At 44.5% G+C, this 27107-nt stretch overlaps 1 protein-coding gene and 1 long non-coding RNA gene across 3 annotated transcripts; both read right to left on the bottom strand.

The window, feature by feature from the left end:
* Positions 1 to 239: 239 nt before the first annotated feature.
* Positions 240 to 4803, bottom strand: LOC124011967 (C-type lectin domain family 4 member M-like). Of its 2 annotated transcripts, none has more exons than XM_046325253.1 (6): positions 4438 to 4803; positions 4034 to 4135; positions 1396 to 1650; positions 1135 to 1277; positions 853 to 953; positions 240 to 661 (listed from the first exon to the last, which is right to left on the bottom strand). In XM_046325253.1, exons 1-6 carry the CDS (start codon positions 4625 to 4627, stop codon positions 514 to 516), a joined length of 939 nt encoding a protein of 312 aa, XP_046181209.1. In that variant the 5' UTR covers positions 4628 to 4803; the 3' UTR covers positions 240 to 513. The 2 variants fall into 2 exon arrangements, with proteins under 2 accessions (XP_046181209.1, XP_046181210.1); XM_046325254.1 differs by having other exon boundaries at positions 853 to 929.
* Positions 4804 to 25604: 20801 nt separating this feature from the next.
* On the bottom strand, positions 25605 to 26330 carry LOC124013185. The gene is made up of 3 exons (XR_006834831.1): positions 26217 to 26330; positions 25945 to 26045; positions 25605 to 25797 (listed from the first exon to the last, which is right to left on the bottom strand). It is a non-coding gene; the product is annotated as an uncharacterized LOC124013185 (long non-coding RNA).
* Between the last annotated feature and the right edge of the window lie 777 nt (positions 26331 to 27107).

Below are 27107 nucleotides of genomic sequence, written 5' to 3'. Positions count from 1 at the left end.
CTCATTGGTTGGTGATACAGTCACCTCCTATACAGTGTATGTAATGGTGGTTTGGTACAGTTGAGAATGTTGGACCAGGCCTATATTGGAGCATGTAAATATCTGTAGCAAGTAAGAATAGTGTATTTGAATTAGAAATTATGAAATGTACTGCATGCAGAGTGTAAACAAAGTCAAATGTACTGACTTCATGTTGTATCTGATGACGTGTCAAACATAAGTACTGGGACACAGGAAGCTACAATTTTAGGAAATGAGTAGGACTTTTATTCATATGCTAATACAAACAAATACAATGTGTGTGCGTGCAGGAGGGAGAGGGAGAGGGAGGAAGAAAGAGGGAGAAAGAGGGAGAAAGAGGGAGAAGAGAGAGAGAGAGAGAGAGAGAGAGAGAGAGAGAGAGAGAGAGAGAGAGAGAGAGAGAGAGAGAGAGAGAGAGAGAGAGAGATTGAAGGAGGAAGTTCCGTGCACTGTAGGCTGCTTTATGTGTTACAGTATGTTGTCATGGTGATGTTAAAACGCTTTCTCACAAATCCGGTTGAGTTGGCTGTCACATGACAAGTCGTTCCATGCCTTTAGAGGAAGCTGGTCATTACGTATCTCAACACAGTCCTCGTTCTGAGTAGGACCTGCATTATCAGGTTGTGGGTAATACCAGTACCTACAGGGTAAAAACAGTCAGATATCATGTTTAATACCATTATCTACAAGGTTAAAAACAGTCAGACAAAATAATATAACGAAATGTTAAATCTTAAAGTTAACTTTGTTGACTGCTGCCATCAATGACAATACCTGGTATATGAAAAGGTTGAATGTAGCCTTATTGACAGATTAGTTATCATCTCTCACCCTGTGGTCAGTGGGGTGCCGTCCACCCATTTCCAGGTCCCCTCATTATCAGAGTCAGTCAGACCAATCCAGACTCTCTTGTTGAGGTTGAAGAGAAATGTCTGTTGTTGAGAAACATTAATATATATACACTTATGTTTGATCATATCTATCCCCTGCACACCCATCTCTCTCTCTCTCTCTCTCTCTCTCTCTCTCTCTCTCTCTCTCTCTCTCTCTCTCTCTCTCTCTCTCTCTCTCTCTCTCTCTCTCTCTCTCTCTCTCTCTCTCTCTCTCACTCACCTGTTCCTTATCACTGTTTATGATCACCAGGTCTGCTCCTCTCTCCAGACAGTCCTCTCTGCTCTCCTTCCAGGTTTTAGTCTCAGTAGACAGGAAGTACCAACTGGATTCAAACTTCTGCCAGCCTTCAGGGCATGTTCGTTCTACAAATTGAAACATTAATTTCCTTCAACTGATCACCCTGGATACTTAATGAAAGAACACAGACAAATGATCAGGTGTGTGTTGTTACTGATAATTTATAACTGTAGTTTTACTCACTGAGATTGGTCAGCCTCATTTTCAGAAACGCTTTCTCAGTCTGTATCTGGTCTCTCTCATTCGTCAGGTTGCTGTATCTGGTCTGTAGCTGGTCTCTCTTTTGAGTCAGGTTGTTGTAACTGGCCTGTAGCTGGTCTTTCTCTTTAGTCAGGTTATGGTATTTGGACTCTAGCTGGTATCTCTCTTTAGTCAGGTTATTGTAACTGGTCTGTAGCTGGTCTCTCTCTGCAGATGAGTTCTTTGAGACGTTGCTGTCTGCAACAACAATAAAGAAGAAACTGCTAACTAAAATAGATCACATCAGAACTACTAAAGCTGAATTATAAGAACTACATATACACTGAACCAAAATATAAACGCTACATGTAAAGTGTTGGTCACATGTACGTTCATACGCTCTAAAATGAAGTGCACAAATGTGTTAACATTCCTGTTAGTGAGCATGATCATTATACAGATGTACCTTGTGCTCGGGACAATAAAAAGTCACTTTCAAATGTGCAGGTTTTTTTGTCCCACACAATGCCACAGATGTCTGGGTCTGGCATGCTAACTGCAGGAATGTCCACCAGAGCTGAATGTTCATTCCTCTAACATAAGCTAACTCTAATGTCGTTTTAGAGAATTTAGCAGCCCAGGATCTCCATATCAGGCTTCTTCACCTGTTGGATCGTCTGAGGGAGGGTGCTGAGGAGTATTTCTGTATGTAATAAAGCCCTTTTGGAATCTGGCTGCCAAGTGTATGCGAAGACCAGCTGGCTGGTGTGTTTACGGACATATTCAATCAATACGTATCCCAGTCTGCTGTTCCCACATGCTTCAGGAGAGCCACCATTGTCCCTGTTCCCAAGAAGGCTAAGGTAACTGAGCTAAACGACTACCTCCCAGTAGCACTCATTTCCGTCATCATGAAATGGTTTGAGAGACTAGTCAAGGACCATATCACCTCCACCCTACCTGACACCCTAGACCCACTCAAATTTGCTTACCGCCCAAATAGGTCCACAGACGATGCAATCTCAACCACACTGCACACTGCCCTAACCCATCTGGACAAGAGGAATACCTATGTGAGAATGCTGTTCATCGACTACAGCTCAGCATTTAACACCATAGTATCCTTCAAACTCGTCATCAAGCTCAAGACCCTGGGTCACAACCCCGCCCTGTGCAACTGGGTACTGGACTTCCTGACGGGCCGCCCCCAGGTGATGAGGGTAGGTAACAACATCTCCACCCCGCTGATCCTCAACACTGGGGCCACACAAGGGTACGTTCTGAGCCCTCTCCTGTACTCCCTGTTCACCCACGACTGCGTGGCCATGCACGCCTCCAACTCAATCATCAAGTTTGCGGACGACACGACAGTGGTAGGCTTGATTACCAACAACGACGAGAAGGTCTACAGGGAGGAGGTGAGGGACCTCGGAGTGTGGTGTCAGGAAAATAACCTCACACTCAACGTCAACAAAACTAAGGAGATGATTGTGGACTTCAGGAAACAGCAGAGGGAACACCCCCCTATCCACATCGATGGGACAGTAGTGGAGAGGGTAGTAAGTTTTAAGTTCCTTGGCGTACACATCACGGAGAAACTGAATTGGTCCACCCACACAGACAGCGTCGTGAAGAACGCGCAGCAGCGCATCTTCAACCTCAGGAGGCTGAAGAAATTTGGCTTGTCACCAAAAGCACTCACAAACTTCTACAGATGCACAATCAAGAGCATCCTGTTGGGCTGTATCACCGCCTGGTACGGCAACTGCTCCGCCCACAACCGTAAGGCTCTCCAGAGGGTAGTGAGGTCTGCACAACGCATCACCGGGGGCAAACTACCTGCCCTCCAGGACACCTACACCACCCGATGTCACAGGAAGGCCATAAAGATCATCAAGGACATCAACCACCCGAGCCACTGCCTGTTCACACCGCTATCATCCAGAAGGCGAGGTCAGTACAGGTGCATCAAAGCAGGGACCGAGAGACTGAAAAACAGCTTCTATCTCAAGGCCATCAGACAGTTAAACAGCCACCACTAACATTGAGTGGCTGCTGCCAACACACTGACTCAACCCCAGACACTTTAATAATGGGAATTGATGGGAATTGATGTCAAATATATCACTAGCCACTTTAAACAATGCTACTTAATATAATGTTTACATACCCTACATTACTCATCTCATATGTATATGCTGTACTCGATACCATCTACTGCATCTTGCCTATGCCGCTCTGTACCATCACTCATTCATATATCTTTATGTACATATTCCTTATCCCTTTACACTTGTGTGTATAAGGTAGTGGTTTTGGAATTGTTAGGTTAGATCACTCGTTGGTTATTACTGCATTGTCGGAACTAGAAGCATAAGCATTTCGCTACACTCGCATTAACATCTGCTAACCATGTGTATGTGACAAATACATTTAATTTGATTTGATTTGATCTAAAGTGGGTGGACCTATGCCCTTCAAGGCCCACCCATGGCTGATCCTCTGCCAGTCATGTGACATCCATAGATTAGGGCCTAATTTATTTATTTCCATTGACTGACATGAACTGTAACTCAGTGAAATCTTAGAAATGTTTGCATGTTGCATTTTGCTGTTTAGTATAGATATACTGTAGACTTACATTGTAACGACTGGCCAATGATCCCAGCCAGTAAGAGAACACACAGCAGCCCCAGACACACTGCAGCAACTCCAGAGGGTCTCTTCCACCACTGAACATGTACTGAATCACAAATGATTAAAGATCTTTGGTAATGTGTTTTACTGTATCATCCAGGATTGGGACAAATACATCTGTAGTACTACAGGATAATCTCACCTGTTATGTGTATTGTGTGTGTTATTTATTTGCATTTGTGTGTGTGTGTGTGTGTGTGTGTGTGTGTGTGTGTGTGTGTGTGTGTGTGTGTGTGTGTGTGTGTGTGTGTGTGTGTGTGTGTGTGTGTGTGTGTGTGTGTGTGTGTGTGTGTGTGTGTGTGTGTGTGTGTGTGTGTGTGTGTGTGTGTGTGTGTGTGTGTGTGTTACCTGAGTGCTGGTCTCCTGGTCCATTATTAGGAGCAGTGTCTACTGTTTCTTCTCTCTTGGTGCTGGTCTCACCGTCTCTCAGGGTGTCTGCACTGACGTAGATATCCACAATCCTCTCCTTCATCTCACCTCTGTTAATAAACTTGACCTTCTTTGTCATATCTGGCACAGCATAGATGTCCTCAGACATCTCCAATAACTTAATGTGCTTTCTGTCTGTACTCAGGTTCTGGTGCTATTGTTGCCCCTTTGTCTGTGTCTGTCTCTGCTCTGAGTCTGTGTCTGTATCTGTCTCTGTCTCTGCTCTGAGTCTGTGTCTGTATCTGTCTCTGTCTCTGCTCTGCTCTGAGTCTGTGTCTGTGTATATGTCTGTCTCTGCTCTGTGTCTGTGTCTGTGTATATGTCTGTCTCTGCTCTGAGTCTGTGACTAACTGTTTATGATGTCATCCTCCTAATAAAAGGGAAATGTAGAAAGAGGAAGATAAAACTGTAACATGGTGGTTGAGGTTGGGACCAATTCTGCACCGGTTTATCAGGAGAAACTGTATAACCTCATGTTGTGTCTACTGTCCTGACCTCATGTTGTGTCTAATGTATTGACCTCATGTTGTGTCTAATGTACTGACCTCATGTTGTGTCTAATGTATTGTCCTCATGTTGTGTCTACTCTCCTGACCTCATGTTGTGTCTACTATACTGACCTCATGATGTGTCTAATGTCCTGACCTCATGTTGTGTCTACTCTCCTGACCTCATGATGTGTCTAATGTCCTGACCTCATGTTGTGTCTACTGTCCTGACCTCATGATGTGTCTAATGTCCTGACCTCATGTTGTGTCTACTGTCCTGACCTCATGTTGTGTCTAATGTACTGACCTCATGTTGTGTCTAATGTCCTGACCTCATGTTGTGTCTACTCTCCTGACCTCATGTTGTGTCTCCTGTCCTGACCTCATGTTGTGTCTAATGTCCTGACCTCATGATGTGTCTAATGTCCTGACCACATGTTGTGTCTACTCTCCTGACCTCATGTTGTGTCTACTGTCCTGACCTCATGTGTCTAATGTCCTGACCTCATGTTGTGTCTACTCTCCTGACCTCATGTTGTGTCTCCTGTCCTGACCTCATGTTGTGTCTAATGTCCTGACCTCATGTTGTGTCTACTATAGTGACCTCATGTTGTGTCTCCTGTCCTGACCTCATGTTGTGTCTACTGTACTGACCTCATGTTGTGTCTACTGTCCTGACCTCATGTTGTGTCTACTGTACTGACCTCATGTTGTGTCTCCTGTCCTGACCTCATGTTGTGTCTACTATACTGACCTCGTGTTGTGTCTCCTGTCCTGACCTCATGTTGTGTCTACTATACTGACCTCATGTTGTGTCTCCTGTCCTGACCTCATGTTGTGTCTACTATACTGACCTCATGTTGTGTCTCCTGTCCTGACCTCATGTTGTGTCTACTGTACTGACCTCATGTTGTGTCTACTGTCCTGACCTCATGTTGCGTCTACTATACTGACCTCGTGTTGTGTCTCCTGTCCTGACCTCATGTTGTGTCTACTGTCCTGACCTCATGTTGTGTCTCCTGTCCTGACCTCATGTTGTGTCTCCTGTCCTGACCTCATGTTGTGTCTCCTGTCCTGACCTCATGTTGTGTCTACTGTCCTGACCTCATGTTGTGTCTCCTGTCCTGACCTCATGTTGTGTCTAATGTACTGACCTCATGTTGTGTCTCCTGTCCTGACCTCATGTTGTGTCTCCTGTCCTGACCTCATGTTGTGTCTAATGTCCTGACCTCATGTTGTGTCTCCTGTCCTGACCTCATGTTGTGTCTACTGTCCTGACCTCATGTTGTGTCTAATGTACTGACCTCATGTTGTGTCTCCTGTCCTGACCTCATGTTGTGTCTACTGTCCTGACCTCATGTTGTGTCTACTGTCCTGACCTCATGTTGTGTCTTATGTACTGACCTCATGTTGTGTCTCCTGTCCTGACCTCATGTTGTGTCTAATGTACGGACCTCATGTTGTGTCTCCTGTCCTGACCTCATGTTGTGTCTCCTGTCCTGACCTCGTGTTGCGTCTAATGTGGGGTTCTACTGCAGTGTGTTTTCATTGTTGATTGAAAACACATTTAACAACGAGTCTGTTGTTCTGACTCCATGTTGTATCTGATGATGTGTGAAACATACAGTAACTACTGGGACACTAAAGCCACAATCAGGAAATAAGTAGGAAACATTTTCACATGCAAATACAAACCATGTAATGCGTGTGTGTCTTTGTGTCCACCCATCTCCAGGTCTCATCTTCATCTATGTCAGTCAGGTCAATCCAGCCTCTCTTGTTGAGGTTGAAGAGAAATGTGTGTTGTTGAGAAAGATGAAGATAACTACAAATGGTCTATATGTGTAAAATACACTACTGACCAAGGAATGTTAGTCCAGAACCCCATCCAGCTCTCTGTCTCTGACACCTGTTCCTGTTCTCTGTTAATGACAACCAGAGGCCTCATCAACCGCAGACAGACACAAATCTGTTAGTAAACCATGTGTAGAGTCATTTCCACTCAAGGTCTGAGATTTATATGAAAGTTTGCTTGATTTTATACACAGACATGACCATCCGCTAGGAACAATGAGTGCCAAGTGGAGGAATAAGGGAACTGCTTGTCAAGAATGGGGAAAACATATGTTGAAAATGTGTGAAATTGTGAGTGACATATATTTATTTTTAAATCGATTTAATTGTATTTACTTTGTGAATTAATGTAACAGATCTTTACAGGCTATATATAATGTGATCACATCAGGGCATTTGTTATGATAATAATCAATATAATAATATAATATAGAGTAATTTGTTCAATTAGAGAAAACATTGTAGATAAACCATAATGGAAATCAAATTAGAGATGCCTGATCCTGCTCTGTTAGAAGGTTTGGTCCACGCTGCATTTCGCGGAGACCGATGGGATTTACAGAGAGTACAGATTGGATCATCTGATATCGTTTCCCAAAACCAATCGTAAAGGATCTTTGAGGATTGAAGATCTACCTAAGAAAGACCAAAACATGTCATTCTGGTGCACATGAAGTGCCAATCTGTTTTGAGTTTGTAGTAACGGGCATTTTACAGCGGGAGCTTGCCGATCGTCACCTTACATCCTTCAACGAGTCAATGTTTTGGATGCAATCATCAGCAAAACAAACTGTAACATACCACTTCCATACACAATCACACAACAGATTTACATCAAAAGGGCTTTCTTTCCCAGCAATTGATTCCCAAATACAAACAGAGCAATAGACGGCACCCACATCCCCATCCCCATCCCCATGCCAAAACCAGTTCAACAATATGAACAGAAAAGGCTTCCAATCTTAATGTGCAGGTCATAGGAAATATGACAACAACAAAACACTGCTGAATGTGGTTTCAAAGTGGCCCGTTGGAACCACGACTTGTTCATTCTGTAAACCAGCAATGTCGGCGTCTACACCTACAGGAAGGAGCTGTTGAGGATGGATGGCTTATTGGTGAGTGTTGACTACTCATTTGCCGTTGCTAAAGCAACTTGAATTGTCCTAATGGACCTGTTGTTTGTATCTATGTTTTTATTTTTACTGGTCAAACCACAACTGAGTGAGACAAACAAAACCTGTTGGTTGTACTCAATCTGACACTAGCACCTGTATTGCAGTCTGCATTATTATCATTCTAAGCTTCTTTTGGTTGCGGTTTGTAGGCTATATCATGGTGCGGCGTTGTATATTCCCACAGGCTTTACAGGGATGATTTTGACTATATCTAGTTAATTAGGAGCTTTTAGGGGCGTTTCAAAATCCAAATAGCCAAAGTCCTTTATGAACACTGAGTCTCTCTTCACTTAGGTTCTTGCAACTGGTCTGTAGCTGGTCTCTCTCTTTAGTCAGGTTGTTATAACTGGCCTGTAGCTGGTCTCTCTCTTCAGTCAGGTTCTTGCAACTGGTCTGTAGCTGGTCTCTCTCTTTAGTCAGGTTGTTATAACTGGCCTGTAGCTGGTTTCTCTCTTCAGTCAGGTTCTTGCAACTGGTCTGTAGCTGGTCTCTCTCTTCAGTCAGCTTGTTACAACTGGTCTGTAGCTGGTCTCTCTGCAGTCAGGTTGTCTTAGCTGGTCTGTTCCTTAGTAAGGGTGTTGTAAATGTCATGTAGATGGTCTTTCTGCAGATGTATAGTGGTGCTGATCTCACCGTTCCCCCAGTATCTCCGCACTGATGTAGATATCCACAATCCTCTCTTCCATCTCACCTCTGTCAAACCTTAATGGTCATATTTGGATTTGTATAGATGGCCTCCAACATTTTTAACAATGTTTGTTGACTATAGCTACAGTGCCTTAAAGCAGGGTTTCCCAAACTCAGTCCTGGGGCCCTCCTTAGTGAACATTTTGGGTTTTGCCCAAGCACTACACAGCTGATTCAAATAAGCAACTCATCATCAAGCTTTGATGATTTGAATCAACTGTGTAGTGCTGGGGTAAAACACTCATCGTGCACCCAGGGAAGAACCCCCAGTACAGAGAGTCTGAGTCTGAAGATGACTGCTTTTAAAACTGTTGTAGGTGGGGATTTGTGGAACAGAAACATGTTACTGTATAACCAGCCAGGACATGTCCTGGCTGGTTATAAAGCAACATGTCCTGGCTGGTTATACAGTAACATGTCCTGTCTGGTTATACAGAAACATGTCCTGGCTGGTTATACAGTAACATGTCCTGGCTGGTTATACAGTAGCATGTCCTGGCTGGTTATACAGTAACATGTCCTGGCTGGTTATACAGGAACATGTCCTGGCTGGTTATACAGTAGCATGTCCTGGCTGGTTATACAGTAACATGTCCTGGCTGGTTATACAGTAACATGTCCTGGCTGGTTATACAGTAACATGTCCTGGCTGGTTATACAGGAACATGTCCTGGCTGGTTATACAGTAACATGTCCTGGCTGGTTATACAGTATCATGTCCTGGCTGGTTATACAGTAACATGTCATGTCTGGTTATACAGTAGCATGTCCTGGCTGGTTATACAGTAACATGTCCTGGCTGGTTATACAGTAACATGTCCTGGCTGGTTATACAGTAACATGTCCTGGCTGGTTATACAGTAGCATGTCCTGGCTGGTTATACAGTAACATGTCCTGGCTGGTTATACAGGAACATGTCCTGGCTGGTTATACAGTAACATGTCCTGGCTGGTTATACAGTAACATGTCCTGGCTGGTTATACAGTAACATGTCCTGGCTGGTTATACAGTAACATGTCCTGGCTGGTTATACAGTAGCATGTCCTGGCTGGTTATACAGTAACATGTCCTGGCTGGTTATACAGTAACATGTCCTGGCTGGTTATACAGTAACATGTCCTGGCTGGTTATACAGTAACATGTCCTGGCTGGTTATACAGTAACATGTCCTGGCTGGTTATACAGTAACATGTCCTGGCTGGTTATACAGTAACATGTCCTGGCTGGTTATACAGTAACATGTCCTGGCTGGTTATACAGTAACATGTCCTGGCTGGTTATACAGTAACATGTCCTGGCTGGTTATACAGTAACATGTCCTGGCTGGTTATACAGTAACATGTCCTGGCTGGTTATACAGTAACATGTCCTGGCTGGTTATACAGTAACATGTCCTGGCTGGTTATACAGTAACATGTCCTGGCTGGTTATACAGTAACATGTCCTGGCTGGTTATACAGTAGCATGTCCTGGCTGGTTATACAGTAACATGTCCTGGCTGGTTATACAGTAACATGTCCTGGCTGGTTATACAGTAACATGTCCTGGCTGGTTATACAGTAACATGTCCTGGCTGGTTATACAGTAACATGTCCTGTCTGGTTATACAGAAACATGTCCTGGCTGGTTATACAGTAACATGTCCTGGCTGGTTATACAGTAACATGTCCTGGCTGGTTATACAGTAACATGTCCTGTCTGGTTATACAGAAACATGTCCTGTCTGGTTATACAGAAACATGTCCTGTCTGGTTATACAGTAACATGTCCTGTCTGGTTATACAGAAACATGTCCTGGCTGGTTATACAGTAACATGTCCTGGCTGGTTATACAGTAGCATGTCCTGGCTGGTTATACAGTAACATGTCCTGGCTGGTTATACAGTAACATGTCCTGGCTGGTTATACAGTAACATGTCCTGGCTGGTTATACAGTAACATGTCCTGGCTGGTTATAGTTGGGACACTTTCTTCTCCTTTTCACCTTGTTATCTGATTCCTGAATAACTTCCTGTTCTTCTGGGGGAAGTTCCACCCACATACTGTTCCACCCACATACACCAAACACACACACCCTCTTATATGGTATCTTACTACTCTATAACAATGATTAACATGTTGAATATATACAGCTTAATAATGTATCTGGATGCTTTAAAAAATAACTAATAACCAGACCTGGGTTTAAAACGGTTTAATATCTGTAAAATACTTTGAGCGTTTGGGACTATTCTATTGGTTGCATTAAGCCAGACAAGCTCAACCAAGCACAGCTAAAGTACCTGGGTCATATTCATTAGGCACCAACCAGAAGAAAGAAAACAGAAACAGAGAGTGACTAACTGTACCTGTCCAGTAAGATACATGTGTTTTTATTTTCAGCTGCAAAACATTTTTGCTATGATGTGTCCTAATCAATACGTTACCCAGGTCTGCTAATAAGCACCAATCACTGACAGACATGCAGAAAGGAAGCTGTTATTAAAGGAAGTCAGTGGTATGGCTAAATATGAGTTGGCACAGCAACGCATGCTGAAATCAACTGAAATTACAATACAAAAGGTGATCCAGCAATAACTTCCCTGAACTTACTGTGTCCCAAATGGAACCCTATTTACTACATAGTGATGGAACCTGGTCAAAAGTAGTGCACTATACAGGGAATATGGTGCCATTTGAGATATACGCTTAATGTCATTATTCACATTCTATGTAGGCCTTATGCACTGCATCTGTCCAGAAAACACAGACCACTTTTTGTCCATGAATATATGGTCACCACAAGTACAACAGGACATCTATACAGAAAAAGGCTTAATTTTAAACTTCAAGAACATTATTTATTTAACCATAAATAATACGGGGGGCAGCAGCGTAGCCTAGTGGTTAGAGCGTTGAACTAGTAACCGGAAGGTTGTAAATTCAAATCCCCAAGCTGACAATCTGTTGAATCTGTCCTTCTGTCCCTGAACAAGGCAGAAACCCACTGTTCCTCGGCTGTCATTGAAAATAAGAAATTGTTCTTAACTGATTTGCCTAGTTAAATTACATTTACATTACATTTAAGTCATTTAGCAGACGCTCTTATCCAGAGCGACTTACAAATTGGTGCATTCACCTTATGACATCGAGTGGAACAGCCACTTTACAATAGTGCATCTATCTAAATAAATGTAAATATATATATATAATCTGTTCAGTTTCCGAATTTGTTCAAGTTAACGGACAGTTTTAGGTTTTGTCTATTATCTGCTTGTCAATGGGATGCTGGTCAGAAAAGTCCCTTATAAAAGCAGGTATTATACCCAACATAAGTGTTTGTCTCCCCCTACTGGCTGTTTTCTAAAAGCTCAGTTTCTTCCTTCTATTACTGTTACCTTGACCCATAGAGATAGATAGAGGACTCAGCTTTGTATCAAGCTCCAGTTGAAATGTCATTCTCAGTTGTCTGACGAGAGATGTAAATAAGAGTGTGTACAGTGTCATTGTAGATCAGAGACCATAAGTCTCAGAGGTGTAAACCTAATAATCAACTGTTAATCATGTTTGATAAGAGCGTCTGCTAAATGACTTAAATGTAAATGTTATGTTTTTGTTCATTTAGAAGTTATTTCCAAATTTATATCATGTTGAACAGTATGGAATTATTGTTCAAAATTCATTAGGGGGGACTGATGGGTTCTAAACTTGAATGATGAAATATCCTTGTGGTACTGAGGGAGAGATTGGAATGCAGAACGTTTCCATTCTGTCAGAACATGTTATTGATTGACATCAGGTATCCTATGGAAAGGAGAAGGTCCACAGTCTGGTTTGAGTTACTGGGTTGTAATTTGAAATACTTGCTAAACCAGACGTTAATGGCTATCTGTAGGAGGAATGTATTATGGTGGGGTCGATGGAGGTTGAATATGGACCAGGGGCTTGGAATGTTACTAAGGGAAAGGCAATCACATGGTTGCAGTCACAGATACGGGTGGAGAGCTGTGGATTAGTGAGGAATGGAGGATGAGGTCAGCTCAGGTCACAGTAAGGGAGAAGGAACAGTTTATTAGCCAAATCAATTAATTTCCTGCTTTGCAATAAAGATGAAATGTTTAGAGGGAAGGAGGAGACCACCTAAACTGAGGTATATACAGTTGAAGTCGGAAGTTTACATACACCTGAGCCAAATACATTTAAACTCCGTTTTTCACAATTTCTGACATTTAATCCTAGTAAAAATTCCCTTTCTTAGGTCAGTTAGGATGACCACTTTATTTTAAGAATGTGAAATGTTAGAATAATAGTAGAGAGAATGATGTATTTCAGCTTTGATTTCTTTCATCACATTCCCAGTGGGTCAGAAGTTTACATACACTCAATTAGTATTTGGTAGCATTGCCTTTAATTGTTTAACATGGGTCAAACGTTTTGGGTTGCCTTCCACAAGCTTCCCACAGTATGTTGGGTGAATTGTGTCCCATTCCTCCTGACAGAGCTGGTGTAACTGAGTCAGGTATGTAGGCCTCCTTGCTCGCACATGCTTTTTCAGTACTGCCCACAAATGTTCTATAGGATTGAGGTCAGGGCTTTGTGATGGCCACTCAAATACCTTGACTTTGTTGTCCTTAAGCCATTTTGACAAAACTTTGGAAGAACGCTTGGAGTCATTTTCCATTTGGAAGACTCAATTGCGAGCAAGCTTAAACTTCCTGACTGATTTTGCTTCAATATATCCACATCATTTTTCTGCCTCATGTTGCCATCTATTTTCTGAAGTGCACCAGTCCCTCCGGCAACAAACCACCGCCACAACATGATGCTGCCACCCCCGTGCTTCATGGTTTGGATTGTGTTCCTCGGCTTGCAAGCCTTTCCCTTTTACCTCCAAATATAATGTTTGTCATTATGGCCAAACAGTTCTATTTCTGTTTCATCAGACCAGAGGGCATTTCTCCAAAAAGTACGATCCTTTATCCCTATGTGCAGTTGCAAACCGTCTGGTTTATTTATTGTGGTTTTGGAGCAGTGGCTTCTTCCTTGCTGAGCGGCCTTTCAGGTTATGTCGATATAGGCTTAATTTTACTGTGGATATACTCGTTTTACTGTGGATACTTTTGTACCTGTTTCCTCCAGCATCTTCACAAGGTCCTTTGCTGTTGTTCTGGGATTGATTTGCACTTTCACACCTAAGTACGTTCATCTCTAGGAGACAGAACGCATCTCCTTCCTGAGCAGTATGACCGCTGCATTGTCCCATGGTGTTTATACTTGCGTGCTATTGTTTGTACAGATGAATGTGGTACCTTCAGACATTTGGAAATTGCTCCCAAGGATGAACCAGCCTTGTGGAGGTCTACATGTCATGTTTTGTCTTATATTGTCTTGTCATTATGCTTTCCCTTCTGTTCGTTTCCCCCTGCTGGTCTTTTTAGGTTCGTTCCCTTTTTTCTCTCTCCCTCCCTCTCTCTCTTCTCTCTATCGTTCCGTTCCTGCTCCCAGCTGTTCCTATTCCCCTAATCAATCATTTAGTCTTTCCTCACCTGTTCCCTATCTTTTCCCCTGATTAGAGTCCCTATTTCTCCCCTTGTTTTCCGTTTCTGTCCTGTCGGATCCTTGTATATTGTTCGCCGTGCTGTGTCTTGTTTCCCTCAGATGCTGCGTGTGAGCAGGTGTCTGAGTCTGCTACGGTCGGTGCCTTCCCGAGGCAACCTACAGTTTATGGTCGAGACTCCAGTCTGTCCTCGTCACTACGAGTGGAATTCGTTTTTTATGTTTTGTTTTCTGCTCCGATTTGTCTAGGAGTATTGCCTATTTCCTTTACTGGAATAAAGACTCTGTTTTCGCCAAGTCGCTTTTGGGTCCTCATTCACCTGCATAACAGAAGGATCCGACCAAGAATGGACCCAGCGACTATGGATTCTCTCTACTCTACTCTCGAGTTCCAGGGAGCGATGCTCGGCAGACACGAGCAGGAATTGTCTGCTGCTCGGCATGCCGTTGAGACCCTGGCCGCTCAGGTCTCCGACCTCTCAGGACAGTATCAGAGTCTTCGTCTCGTGCCACCAGCTACTTCCGGGTCTTCCGAGCCTCCGGAACCTAGGGTTAATAACCCACCATGTTATTCTGGGCAGCCCACTGAGTGCCGCTCCTTTCTCACCCAGTGTGATATAGTGTTCTCTCTCCAACCCAACACATACTCAAGAGAGAGCTCGGATTGCCTACGTCATATCACTCCTTACTGGTCGGGCTCGGCAGTGGGGCACAGCTATCTGGGAGGCAAGCGCTGAGTGTACTAACAATTATCTGAACTTTAAAGAGGAGATAAGGGTTTTTGATCGTTCAGTTTTTGGGAAAGAAGCTTCCTGGTCCCTGTCTTCCCTATGTCAAGGTAATCGATCCATAACGGATTACTCTATAGAGTTTCGCACTCTTGCTGCCTCCAGTAACTGGAACGAGCAGGCGTTGCTCGCTCGTTTTCTGGAGGGACTCCACGCTAAGGTTAAGGATGAGATTCTCTCTCGGGAGGTTCCATCCAGCGTGGATTCTTTGATTGAACTCGCTATTCGCATTGAACGACGGGTAGATCTTCGTCACCGAGCTCATAGAAGAGAGCTCGCGTTAACTGTGTCTCCCTCTCTCCGACACTACCATCTTTCCCCACTGACTCAGGTGTTGAGCCCATGCAGCTGGGGGTATTCGCATTTCGACTAAGGAGAGGGAACAGAGAATCACCAACCGCCTCTGTCTCTATTGCGGTTCCGCTGGTCATTTTGTCATTTCATGTCCAGTTAAAGGCCAGAGCTCATCAGTAAGCGGAGGGCGACTGATAAGCGCTACTAGACGGTCCTCTCCGTCAAGTACCTGTACTACCTTACCGGTCCATCTACGCTGGACCGGATCGGCAGCTTCCTGCAGTGCATTAATAGACTCTGGGGCGGAGGGCTGTTTTATGGACGAAGCCTGGGCTCGGGAACATGACATTCCTCTCAGACAGTTAGGGAGCCCACGGTCATGTTTGCCTTGGATGGTAGTCCTCTCCCAGTATATTATGTGAAACACTACCTTTAACCCTCACTGTATCTGGTAACCATAGTGAGACCATTTCTTTTGATTTTTTGTTCACCTTTTACACCTGTTGTTTTGGGTCATCCCTGGCTTGTTTGTCATAATCCTTCTTTTGATTGGTCTATTAATTCTATCCTTTCCTGGAACGTTTCTTGTCATGTGAAGTGTTTAATGTCTGCTATTTCTCCTGTTTGTTCTGCTCCCTCTTCACAGGAGGAACCTGGTGATTTGACAGGAGTGCCGGAGGAATATCATGGTCTGCGCACGGTCTTCAGTCGGTCCAGAACCAACTCCCTTCCTCCTCACCGGTCGTATGATTGTTGTTCTGATCTCCTCAAGAAGCGTTTTGCATCCGCTCCTATCCTTGTTGCACCTGACGTCACTAAACAGTTTATTGTCGAGGTTGACGCGTCGGGGGTGGGCGTGGGAGCCATTCTGTCCCAGCGCTCCGATACTGACGATGGGGTCCACCCTTGCGCGTATTTTCTCATCGCCTGTCACCGTCGGAACGTAACTATGATGTGGCTAACCGTGAACTGCTCGCCATCCGTTTAGCCCTAGGCAAATGGCGACAGTGGTTGGAGGGGGCGACCGTTCCTTTTGTCGTTTGGACTGACCAAAGGAACCTTGAGTACATCCGTTCTGCCAAACGACTGAATGCGCGTCATGCTCGTTGGGCGTTGTTTTTCGCTCGTTTCGAGTTCGTTATTTCTTATTGCCCGGGTACTAAGAACACCAAGCCTCATGCTTTATCCCGTCTCTTTAGTTCTTCTGTGGCTTCTACTGTTCCCGAGGGGATCCTTCCTGTTGGGCGTGTTGTCGGGTTGACTGTCTGGGGAATTGAGAGACAGGTTAAGCAAGCACTCACGCACACTGCGTCGCCGCGCGCTTGTCCTAGTAACCTTCTTTTCGTTCCTGTTTCTACTCGTCTGGCTGTTCTTCAGTGGGCTCACTCTGCCAAGTTAGCTGGCCATCCCGGCGTTCGAGGTACTCTTGCTTCTATTCGCCAGCGCTTTTGGTGGCCTACTCAGGAGCGTGACACGCGCCGTTTCGTGGCTGCGTGTTCGGACTGCGCGCAGAATAAGTCTGGTAATTTTTTTCTGCTTCTGCTCCTGGTCTTGCTGGGTCTCAGTCTGTTCCCTGCCACCGCATCTCTCCTGTTCTTGTTCCTGCCCTTGCTGTGTCTCAGTCTGTCCCTAGTTGTTACTCTCCTGGCCTGTTTGGTCCTGTTTGCTCTAAAGCTTTCAGTTCTCTACCCGTGTCTCATTTTTTTTTAGAGTAGTACCCTAGTTTCCCTTTTTATCGTTTTCCGTTACGGTCCTGAGGAGAGGAGTTGGGTTCTTTCTCGGGACGTGCTGGACCGTTTGTGATCTATGATTTCCTCCGTTGCCGCCAGTGTTCCTCCTCGAGAGCGCCAGGAGGCGCTCGGTGAGTGGGGGGGTACTGTCATGTTTTGTCTTATATTGTCTTGTCATTATGCTTTCCCTTCTGTTCGTTTCCCCCTGCTGGTCTTTTTAGGTTCGTTCCCTTTTTTCTCTCTCGCTCCCTCTCTCTCTTCTCTCTATCGTTCCGTTCCTGCTCCCAGCTGTTCCTATTCCCCTAATCAATCATTTAGTCTTTCCTCACCTGTTCCCTATCTTTTCCCCTGATTAGAGTCCCTATTTCTCCCCTTGTTTTCCGTTTCTGTCCTGTCGGATCCTTGTATATTGTTCGCCGTGCTGTGTCTTGTTTCCCTCAGATGCTGCGTGTGAGCAGGTGTCTGAGTCTGCTACGGTCGGTGCCTTCCCGAGGCAACCTACAGTTTATGGTCGAGTCTCCAGTCTGTCCTCGTCACTACGAGTGGAATTCGTTTTTTATGTTTTGTTTTCTGCTCCGATTTGTCTAGGAGTATTGCCTATTTCCTTTACTGGAATAAAGACTCTGTTTTCGCCAAGTCGCTTTTGGGTCCTCATTCACCTGCATAACACTACAATGCATTTTCTGAGGTCTTGGCTTATTTCTTTTGATTTTCCCATGATGTCATGCAAAGAGGAACTGAGTTTGAAGGTAGGCCTTGAAATACATCTACAGGTACACCTCAAATTGACTCAAATGATGTCAATTAACCTATCAGAAAATAAATAATCATGGCCTCTAAACCTTCAAGCTGCATACTGGACCCTATTCCAACTAAACGACTGAAAGAGCTTCTTCCTGTGCTTGGCCCTCCTATGTTGAACATAATAAACAGCTCTCTATCCACCGGATGTGTACCAAACTAAAAGTGGCAGTAATAAATCCTCTCTTGAAAAAAACAAATCTTGACCCAGAAAATATTTTAAAAACTATCGGTCCATATCAAATCTTCCATTCCTCTCAAAAATCCCTTCCTGAAGACAAACAATGTATACGAAATGCTTCAGTCTGGTTTTAGACCCCATCATAGCACTGAGACTGCACTTGTGAAGGTGGTAAATTACCTTTTAATGGCATCAGACCAAGGCTCTGCATCTGTCCTCGTGCTCCTAGACCTTAGTGCTGCGTTTGATACAATCGATCACCACATTCTTTTGGAGAGATTGGAAACCCAAATTGGTCTACACGGACAAGTTCTGGCCTGGTTTAGATCTTATCTGTCGGAAAGATATCAGTTTGTCTCTGTGAATGGTTTGTCCTCTGACAAATCAACTGTAAATTTCGGTGTTCCTCAAGGTTCCGTTTTAGGACCACTATTGTTTTCACTATATATTTTACCTCTTGGGGATGTCGTTCGAAAACATCATGTTAACTTTCACTGCTATGCGGATGACACACAGCTGTACATTTCAATGAAACATGGTGAAGCCCCAAAATTGCCCTAGCATGTGTTTCAGACATAAGGAAGTGGATGGCTGCAAACTTTCTACTTTTAAACTCGGACAAAACAGAGATGCTTGTTCCAGGTCCCAAGAAAGAAAGAGATCTTCTGTTGAATCTGACAATTAATCTTAATGGTTGTACAGTCGTCTCAAATAAAACTGTGAAGGATCTCGGCGTTACTCTGGACCCTGATCTCTCTTTTGAAGAACATATCAAGACCATTTCAAGGACAGCTTTTTTCCATCTACGTAACATTGCCAAAATCAGAAAATTTCTGTCCAAAAATGATGCAGAAAAATGTATCCATGCTTTTGTCACTTCTAGGTTAGACTCCTGCAATGCTCTACTTTCCGGCTACTCGGAAAAGCACTAAATAAACTTCAGTTAGTGCTAAATACGGCTGCTAGAATCCTGACTAGAACCCAAAAATTTGATCATATTACTCCAGTGCTAGCCTCCCTACACTGGCTTCCTGTCAAAACAAGGGCTGATTTCAAGGTTTTACTGCTAACCTACTAAGCATTACATGGGCGTGCTCCTACCTATCTCTCTGATTTGGTCCTGCCGTACATACCTACACGTACGCTACGGTCACAAGACGAAGGCCTCCTAATTGTCCCAAGAATTTCTAAGCAAACAGCTGGAGGCAGGGCTTTCTCCTATAGAGCTCAATTTTTATGGAACGGTCTGCCTACCCATGTCAGAGACGCAAACTCAGTCTCAACCTTTAAGTCTTTACTGAAGACTCATCTCTTCAGTGTGTCATATGATTGAGTGTAGTCTGGCCCAGGAGTGTGAAGGTGAACGGAAAGGCTCTGGAGCAACGAACCACCCTTGCTGTCTCTGCCTGGCCGGTTCCCCTCTTTCCACTGGGATTCTCTGCCTCTAACCCTATTACAGGGGCTGAGTCACTGGCTTACTGGGGCTCTCTCATACCGTCCCTGGGAGGGATGCGTCACCTGAGTGGGTTGAGTCACTGATGTGATCATCCTGTCTGGGTTGGCGCCCCCCCCCCTTGGGTTGTGCCATGGCGGAGATCTTTGTGGGCTATACTCAGCCTTGTCTCAGGATGGTAAGTTGGTGGTTGAAGATATCCCTCTAGTGGTGTGGGGGCTGTGCTTTGGCAAAGTGGGTGGGGTTATATCCTTCCTGTTTGGCCCTGTCCGGGGGTGTCCTCGGATGGGGCCACAGTGTCTCCTGACCCCTCTTGTCTCAGCCTCCAGTATTTATGCTGCAGTAGTTTATGTGTCGGGGAGCTAGGGTCAGTTTGTTTTATCTGGAGTACTTCTCCTGTCCTATTCGGTGTCCTGTGTGAATTTAAGTGTGCTCTCTCTAATTCTCTCTTTCTTTCTCTCTCTCGGAGGACATGAGCCCTAGGACCATGCCTCAGGACTAACTGACATGATGACTCCTTGCTGTCCCGAGTCCACCTGGCCATGCTGCTGCTCCAGTTTCAACTGTTCTGCCTTATTATTATTCGACCATGCTGGTAACTTATGAACATTTGAACATCTTGGCCATGTTCTCTTCCCGGCACAGCCAGAAGAGGACTGGCCACCCCACATAGCATGGTTCCTCTCTAGGTTTCTTCCTAGGTTTTGGCCTTTCTAGGGTGTTTTTCCTAGCCACCGTGCTTCTACACCTGCATTGCTTGCTGTTTGGGGTTTTAGGCTGGGTTTCTGTACAGCACTTTGAGATATCAGCTGATGTACGAAGGGCTATATAAATACATTTGATTTGATCTATGTGTCTCTGTCTGTGTGACTGCTGTAGGAGTTAACTCTAGGGAAGTACCAACAAATGACACAGGTAGTTGTGGCTGTGCTAATTCAAGAAATAGAACAAGCTTGTGTTCATATTTTTTTCTGCGTGTGAGAGATGGTTACAGTGGTTATTGTTAAACCATTTTCTGCAGAACAATATAAATCATTCCATGTCTCGACATGATCATCTTGTCCAGAGTATTTCTCTACACAGTCCTCCTGCCCAAGGAATGGGACTTGCTATTTGTGATGATGGACAGGACACTATGATACCAGGAAGATATAGATCATAGAGGGGAATTGGAGAACAAAGACTAGCTGTTAATAAATTGCACATTGTACCAAATGGCAGGTTGGACCTCACTTTATATGCGCTGAAAGATAGATTTGTATGTGTTCATCAACAAAGCCCTTTTGGGTAAACTCCCTCTTTACCCCTGCAGTCTGGTCTCGTTCACCACCAGCAGTTACCATACCCGGTCTGCTAGGTGGTGGCTATTTAAAGTCCCCAGGACATTCACAGTATTAGGCAAGACTGCCTTCTCTACTTGTGCACCAGATTTATGGAATAATCTACAATCCATGCTTCATCTAGATGTGTTAGTGCCACTGAATTAATTTAAAATATTAATTGGAGACTATGTTTTTTTTGTGGCTTTTTTAGGCTGTTGTTGTATTGTGTTGTTGTATGTTTTAATTAAGTAATGTATTGGTTGTTGCTGTTGCCCTGGCCAGTCTTCCTTGAAAAAGAGACTCTGGGTCTCAATGGGCTTTTCCGGGTTAAAAAAAAGGAAAATAAATAAATATACATATGTATATATTAAATATCAGATGTAACAGCCCCAGGATAATTCAGGCCTTTTCCAGAATTCTCCCATCCATTGTCCTTTGTCCAGGACAACAAATATTGGTCATTATAATGTCTTAGCAATAGATTTAATTGAGGGTGGGTAGTCTTAAACAGTGAGGATGAGATGGAAACATAATTGGCTGCAGTTCCCTTCTCTCTTAATGCACCTGATTGGTTGAGGAGTTTTTGAGTGGCAACTGGTTGAACCACTAAAAAGTTCTCTTGACTTTTTCCACATTCTGTTATGTTACAGCCTTATTTTAAACTGGGTTGAATATGATTTTTCCTCAGCAATCTACACACAATACCCCAAACTGACAGAGCAAAAACGTTTTTTTTTATAGATATTTTGGCAAAATTCTTAAAAATACTAAACAGAAAAAAAGTATTCACATATGCAGTCCCACCCTGTGCTATAACACTCGACATTGAGGTTAGGTGCATCCTGTTTCCATTGATCATCCTTGAGATGTTTCTACTGCTTGATTGGAGTCCACCTGTGGTAAGTTCAAATGATTGGACATGATTTGGAAAGGAACACCTGTCAATATAAGGTCCCAAAGTTAACAGTGCATGTCAGAAAAAAAACAAGCCATGAGGTCGAATGAATTGTCAGTTTAGCTCAGAGACAGGATAGAGTCGAGGCACATACTTAGGGAAGGGTAACAAAAGAATTCTGCAACATTGAAGGTCCCAAGAACACACTGGCCTCCATCATTCTAAAATGGAAGACATCTGGAACCACCAAGACTATTCCTAGAGCTTGCCGAGAAACTGAGCAATCAGTGGAGAAGGGCCTTGGTCAGTGATGTGACCAAGAACCTGATGGTCACTCTGACAGAGCTCTACATTTTCTCTGTGGAGATGGGAGAACCTTCCAGAAGGACAGCCATCTCTGTAGCACTCAACCAATCAGGCCTTTATGGTAGAATCGCTAGACGGAAGCCACAATTTAGTAAAAGGCACATGACAGCCCGCTTGGCATTTGCTAAAAGGCTCCTGAAGACTCTCAGACCATGAGAAACAAGATTATCTAGTCTGATGAAACCAATATTGAACTCTTTGGCCAGAATGCTAAGCGTCAAGTCTGGGAGAAACTAGGCACCATCCGTACGTTTAAGCATGATGGCGGCAGCATGCTGTGGAGATGTTTTTCAGCAGCAGAGACTGGGAGACTAGTCAGGATTGAGGCAAAGATGAACGGAGCAAAGAGATCCTTGATGAAAACCTGCTCCAGAATGCTCAGGACCTCAGACTGGGGTGAAGGTTCACCTTCCAACAGGACAACGCACACAGCCAAGACAATGCAAAAGTGGCCTCGGGATAAGTATCTGAATGTCCTTGAGTGGCCAGAGCCTGGACATGAACATGATCAAACATCTCTGGAGAGACCTAAAAATAGCCTTGCAGCAACGCCCTCCATCCAACCTGACAGAGCTTGAGAGGATCTGCAAAGAAGAATGTGAGAAACTCCCCAAATACAGGTGTGCCAACCTTTTGGCGTCATACCCAGGAAGACTTGAGGCTGTAATCGCTGCCAAAAATGCTTCATCAAAGTACCTTGTAAAGGGTCTGAATATTTATGCCAATGTGATATTTCTTACTCTTAACACTGTTTATGCTTTGCCATTATAGGTTATTGTTTGTAGATTGATGAGGACAATAGTTTAGAACATTTTTGAAAAAGGCTGTAGTGTAACAATGTGGAAAACATCAAGGGTTCTGAATTGTTTCCTAAGGCACTGTACAGAGAATCAACTGTCAAATGTGAGCATTTCATATTGTGCTTATATGTAACTTGACAACAAAGACTGACTGTCAAAGATGATTAGGTAACATCCTTTTATATCTCTACTACACTCATTGGTTGGTGATACAGGGCTCCGGGCAGCCGAGCGGAAATGGAGGAAAACTCGCGTCCCTGCGGACCTGGCATCCTTTCACTCCCTCCTCTCTACATTTTCCTCCTCTGTCTCTGCTGCTAAAGCCATTTTCTACCACTCTAAATTCCAAGCATCTGCCTCTAACCCTAGGAAGCTCTTTGCCACCTTCTCCTCCCTCCTGAATCCTCCTCCCCCTCCCCCACCTCTTCCCTCTCTGCAGATGAGTTCGTCAACCATTTTGAAAAGAAGGTCGACGACATCCGATCCTCGTTTGCTAAGTCAAACGGCACTGCTGGCTCTGCTCACACTGCCCTACCCTGTGCTCTGACCTCTTTCTCCCCTCTCTCTCCAGATGAAATCTCGCGTCTTGTGACGGCCGGCCGCCCAACAACCTGCCCGCTTGACCCTATCCCCTCCTCTCTTCTCCAGACCATTTCCGGAGACCTTCTCCCTTACCTCACCTCGCTCATCAACTCATCCCTGACCGCTGGCTACGTCCCTTCCGTCTTCAAGAGAGCGAGAGTTGCACCCCTTCTGAAAAAACCTACACTCGATCCCTCCGATGTCAACAACTACAGACCAGTATCCCTTCTTTCTTTTCTCTCCAAAACTCTTGAACGTGCCGTCCTTGGCCAGCTCTCCCGCTATCTCTCTCTTCTTGATCCAAATCAGTCAGGTTTCAAGACTAGTCATTCAACTGAGACTGCTCTTCTCTGTATCACGGAGGCGCTCCGCACTGCTAAAGCTAACTCTCTCTCCTCTGCTCTCATCCTTCTAGACCTATCGGCTGCCTTCGATACTGTGAACCATCAGATCCTCCTCTCCACCCTCTCCGAGTTGGGCATCTCCGGCGCGGCCCACGCTTGGATTGCATCCTACCTGACAGGTCGCTCCTACCAGGTGGCGTGGCAAGAATCTGTCTCCTCACCACGCGCTCTCACCACTGGTGTCCCCCAGGGCTCTGTTCTAGGCCCTCTCCTATTCTCGCTATACACCAAGTCACTTGGCTCTGTCATAACCTCACATGGTCTCTCCTATCATTGCTATGCAGACGACACACAATTAATCTTCTCCTTTCCCCCTTCTGATGACCAGGTGGCGAATCGCATCTCTGCATGTCTGGCAGACATATCAGTGTGGATGACGGATCACCACCTCAAGCTGAACCTCGGCAAGACGGAGCTGCTCTTCCTCCCGGGGAAGGACTGCCCGTTCCATGATCTCGCCATCACGGTTGACAACTCCATTGTGTCCTCCTCCAAGAGCGCTAAGAACCTTGGCGTGATCCTGGACAACACCCTGTCGTTCTCAACTAACATCAAGGCGGTGGCCCGTTCCTGTACGTTCATGCTCTACAACATCCGCAGAGTACGACCCTGCCTCACACAGGAAGCGGCGCAGGTCCTAATCCAGGCACTTGTCATCTCCCGTCTGGATTACTGCAACTCGCTGTTGGCTGGGCTCCCTGCCTGTGCCATTAAACCCCTACAACTCATCCAGAACGCCGCAGCCCGTCTGGTGTTCAACCTTCCCAAGTTCTCTCACGTCACCCCGCTCCTCCGCTCTCTCCACTGGCTTCCAGTTGAAGCTCGCATCCGCTACAAGACCATGGTGCTTGCCTACGGAGCTGTGAAGGGAACGGCACCTCAGTACCTCCAGGCTCTGATCAGGCCCTACACCCAAACAAGGGCACTGCGTTCATCCACCTCTGGCCTGCTCGCCTCCCTACCACTGAGGAAGTACAGTTCCCGCTCAGCCTAGTCAAAACTGTTCGCTGCTCTGGCCCCCCAATGGTGGAACAAACTCCCTCACGACGCCAGGACAGCGGAGTCAATCACCACCTTCCGGAGACACCTGAAACCCCACCTCTTTAAGGAATACCTAGGATAGGATAAGTAATCCTTCTCACCCCCCCCTTTAAGATTTAGATGCACTATTGTAAAGTGACTGTTCTACTGGACGTCATAAGGTGAATGCACCAATTTGTAAGTCGCTCTGGATAAGAGCGTCTGCTAAATGACTTAAATGTAAATGTAAATTTAATACAGTCACCTCCTATACAGTGTATGTAATGGTGGTTTGGTACTGTTGAGAATGTCATCACCAGGCCTAAATTGGAGCATGTAAATATCTGTAGCAAGTAAGAAGAATGTATTTGAATTAGAAATTATGAAATGTATTGCACGCAGAGTGTAAACAAAGTCAAATGTACTGACTTCATGTTGTATCTGATGACGTGTCAAACATAACTACTGGGACACAGGAAGCTACAATTTCAGGAAATGAGTAGGACTTTTATTCATATGCTAATACAAACAAATACAATGTGTGTGCGTGCGGGAGGGAGGGAGAGGGAGGAAGAAAGGGAGAAAGAGGGAGAAAGAGAGAGAGAGAGAGAGAGAGAGAGAGAGAGAGAGAGAGAGAGAGAGAGAGAGAGAGAGAGAGAGAGAGAGAGAGAGAGAGAGAGAGAGAGAGATTGAAGGAGGAAGTTCTGTGCACTGTAGGCTGCTGTATGTTACAGTATGTTGTCATGGTGATGTTAAAACGCTTTCTCACAAATCCAGTTGAGTTGGCTGTCACATGACAAGTCGTTCCATGCCTTTAGAGGAAGCTGGTCATTACGTATCTCACCACAGTCCTCGTTCTGAGTAGGACCTGCATTATCAGGACATGGGTAATACCAGTACCTACAGGGTAAAAACAGTCAGACAAAATAATATAAAGAAATGTTAAATCTTAAAGTTAACTTTGTTGACTGCTGCCATCAATGACAATACCTGGTATATGAAAAGGTTGAATGTAGCCTTATTGATAGATTCGTTATCATCTCTCACCCTGTGGTCAGTGGGGTGCCGTCCACCCATTTCCAGGTCCCCTCATTATCAGAGTCAGTCAGACCAATCCAGACTCTCTTGTTGAGGTTGAAGAGAAATGTCTGTTGTTGAGAAACATAAATATATACACACTTATGTTTGATCATATCTATCCCCTGCACACCCATCTCTCTCTCTCTCTCTCTCTCTCTCTCTCTCTCTCTCTCTCTCTCTCACTCTCACTCTCACTCTCACTCTCACTCTCACTCTCACTCTCTCTCACTCTCTCTCACCTGTTCCTTATCACTGTTTATGATCACCAGGTCTGCTCCTCTCTCCAGACAGTCCTCTCTGCTCTCCTTCCAGGTTTTAGTCTCAGTAGACAGGAAGTACCAACTGGATTCAAACTTTTGCCAGCCTTCAGGGCATGTTCGTTCTACAAATTGAAACATTAATTTCCTTCAACTGATCACCCTGGGTACTTAATGAAAGAACACAGACAAATGATCAGGTGTGTGTTGTTACTGATAATTTATGACTGTAGTTTTACTCACTGAGATTGGTCAGCCTCATTTTAAGAAACGCTTTCTCAGTCTGTAGCTGGTCTCTCTCATTAGTCATGTTGTTATAACTGGTCTGTAGCTGGTATCTCTCTTTAGTCAGGTTGTTATAACTGGTCTGTAGCTGGTCTCTCTCTATGGATGAGTTCTTTGAGACGTTGCTGTCTGCAACAACAATAAAGAAAAAGTTGCTCACTAAAATAGATCACATCAGAACTATTAAATCTGAGTTATAAGAACTATTTAAACAGTGAACAAAAATATAGATGTAACATGTAAAGTGTTGGTCTCATGTTTCATGAGATGAATTAAAAGATCCCAGAAATGTTTTATTCCCACAAAAAGCTTATTTCTCTCAAATATGTTTACATCCCTGTTATTCAGCATTTAACCTAACCCTTTGCTAAAATAATCTATCCACCTAACAGGTGTGGCATATCAAGAAGTTGATTAAACAGTATGATCATTACACAGGTGCACCTTCTGCAGGAGACAATAAAAGGCCACTTTAAAATGTGTAGTTTTGCCACAAATGTCTCAAGTTTTGAGGGATCTGCATCTGGCATGCTAACTGCTGGAATGTCCACCAGAGACGTTGCCAGATAAATGAATGTTAATTTCTCT

This window comes from Oncorhynchus gorbuscha, linkage group LG24 (genome assembly GCF_021184085.1).
Source record: "Oncorhynchus gorbuscha isolate QuinsamMale2020 ecotype Even-year linkage group LG24, OgorEven_v1.0, whole genome shotgun sequence".
In the NCBI taxonomy this organism is placed as follows: domain Eukaryota; kingdom Metazoa; phylum Chordata; class Actinopteri; order Salmoniformes; family Salmonidae; genus Oncorhynchus; species Oncorhynchus gorbuscha.
This window is presented reverse-complemented; position numbering and strand designations above follow the sequence as displayed.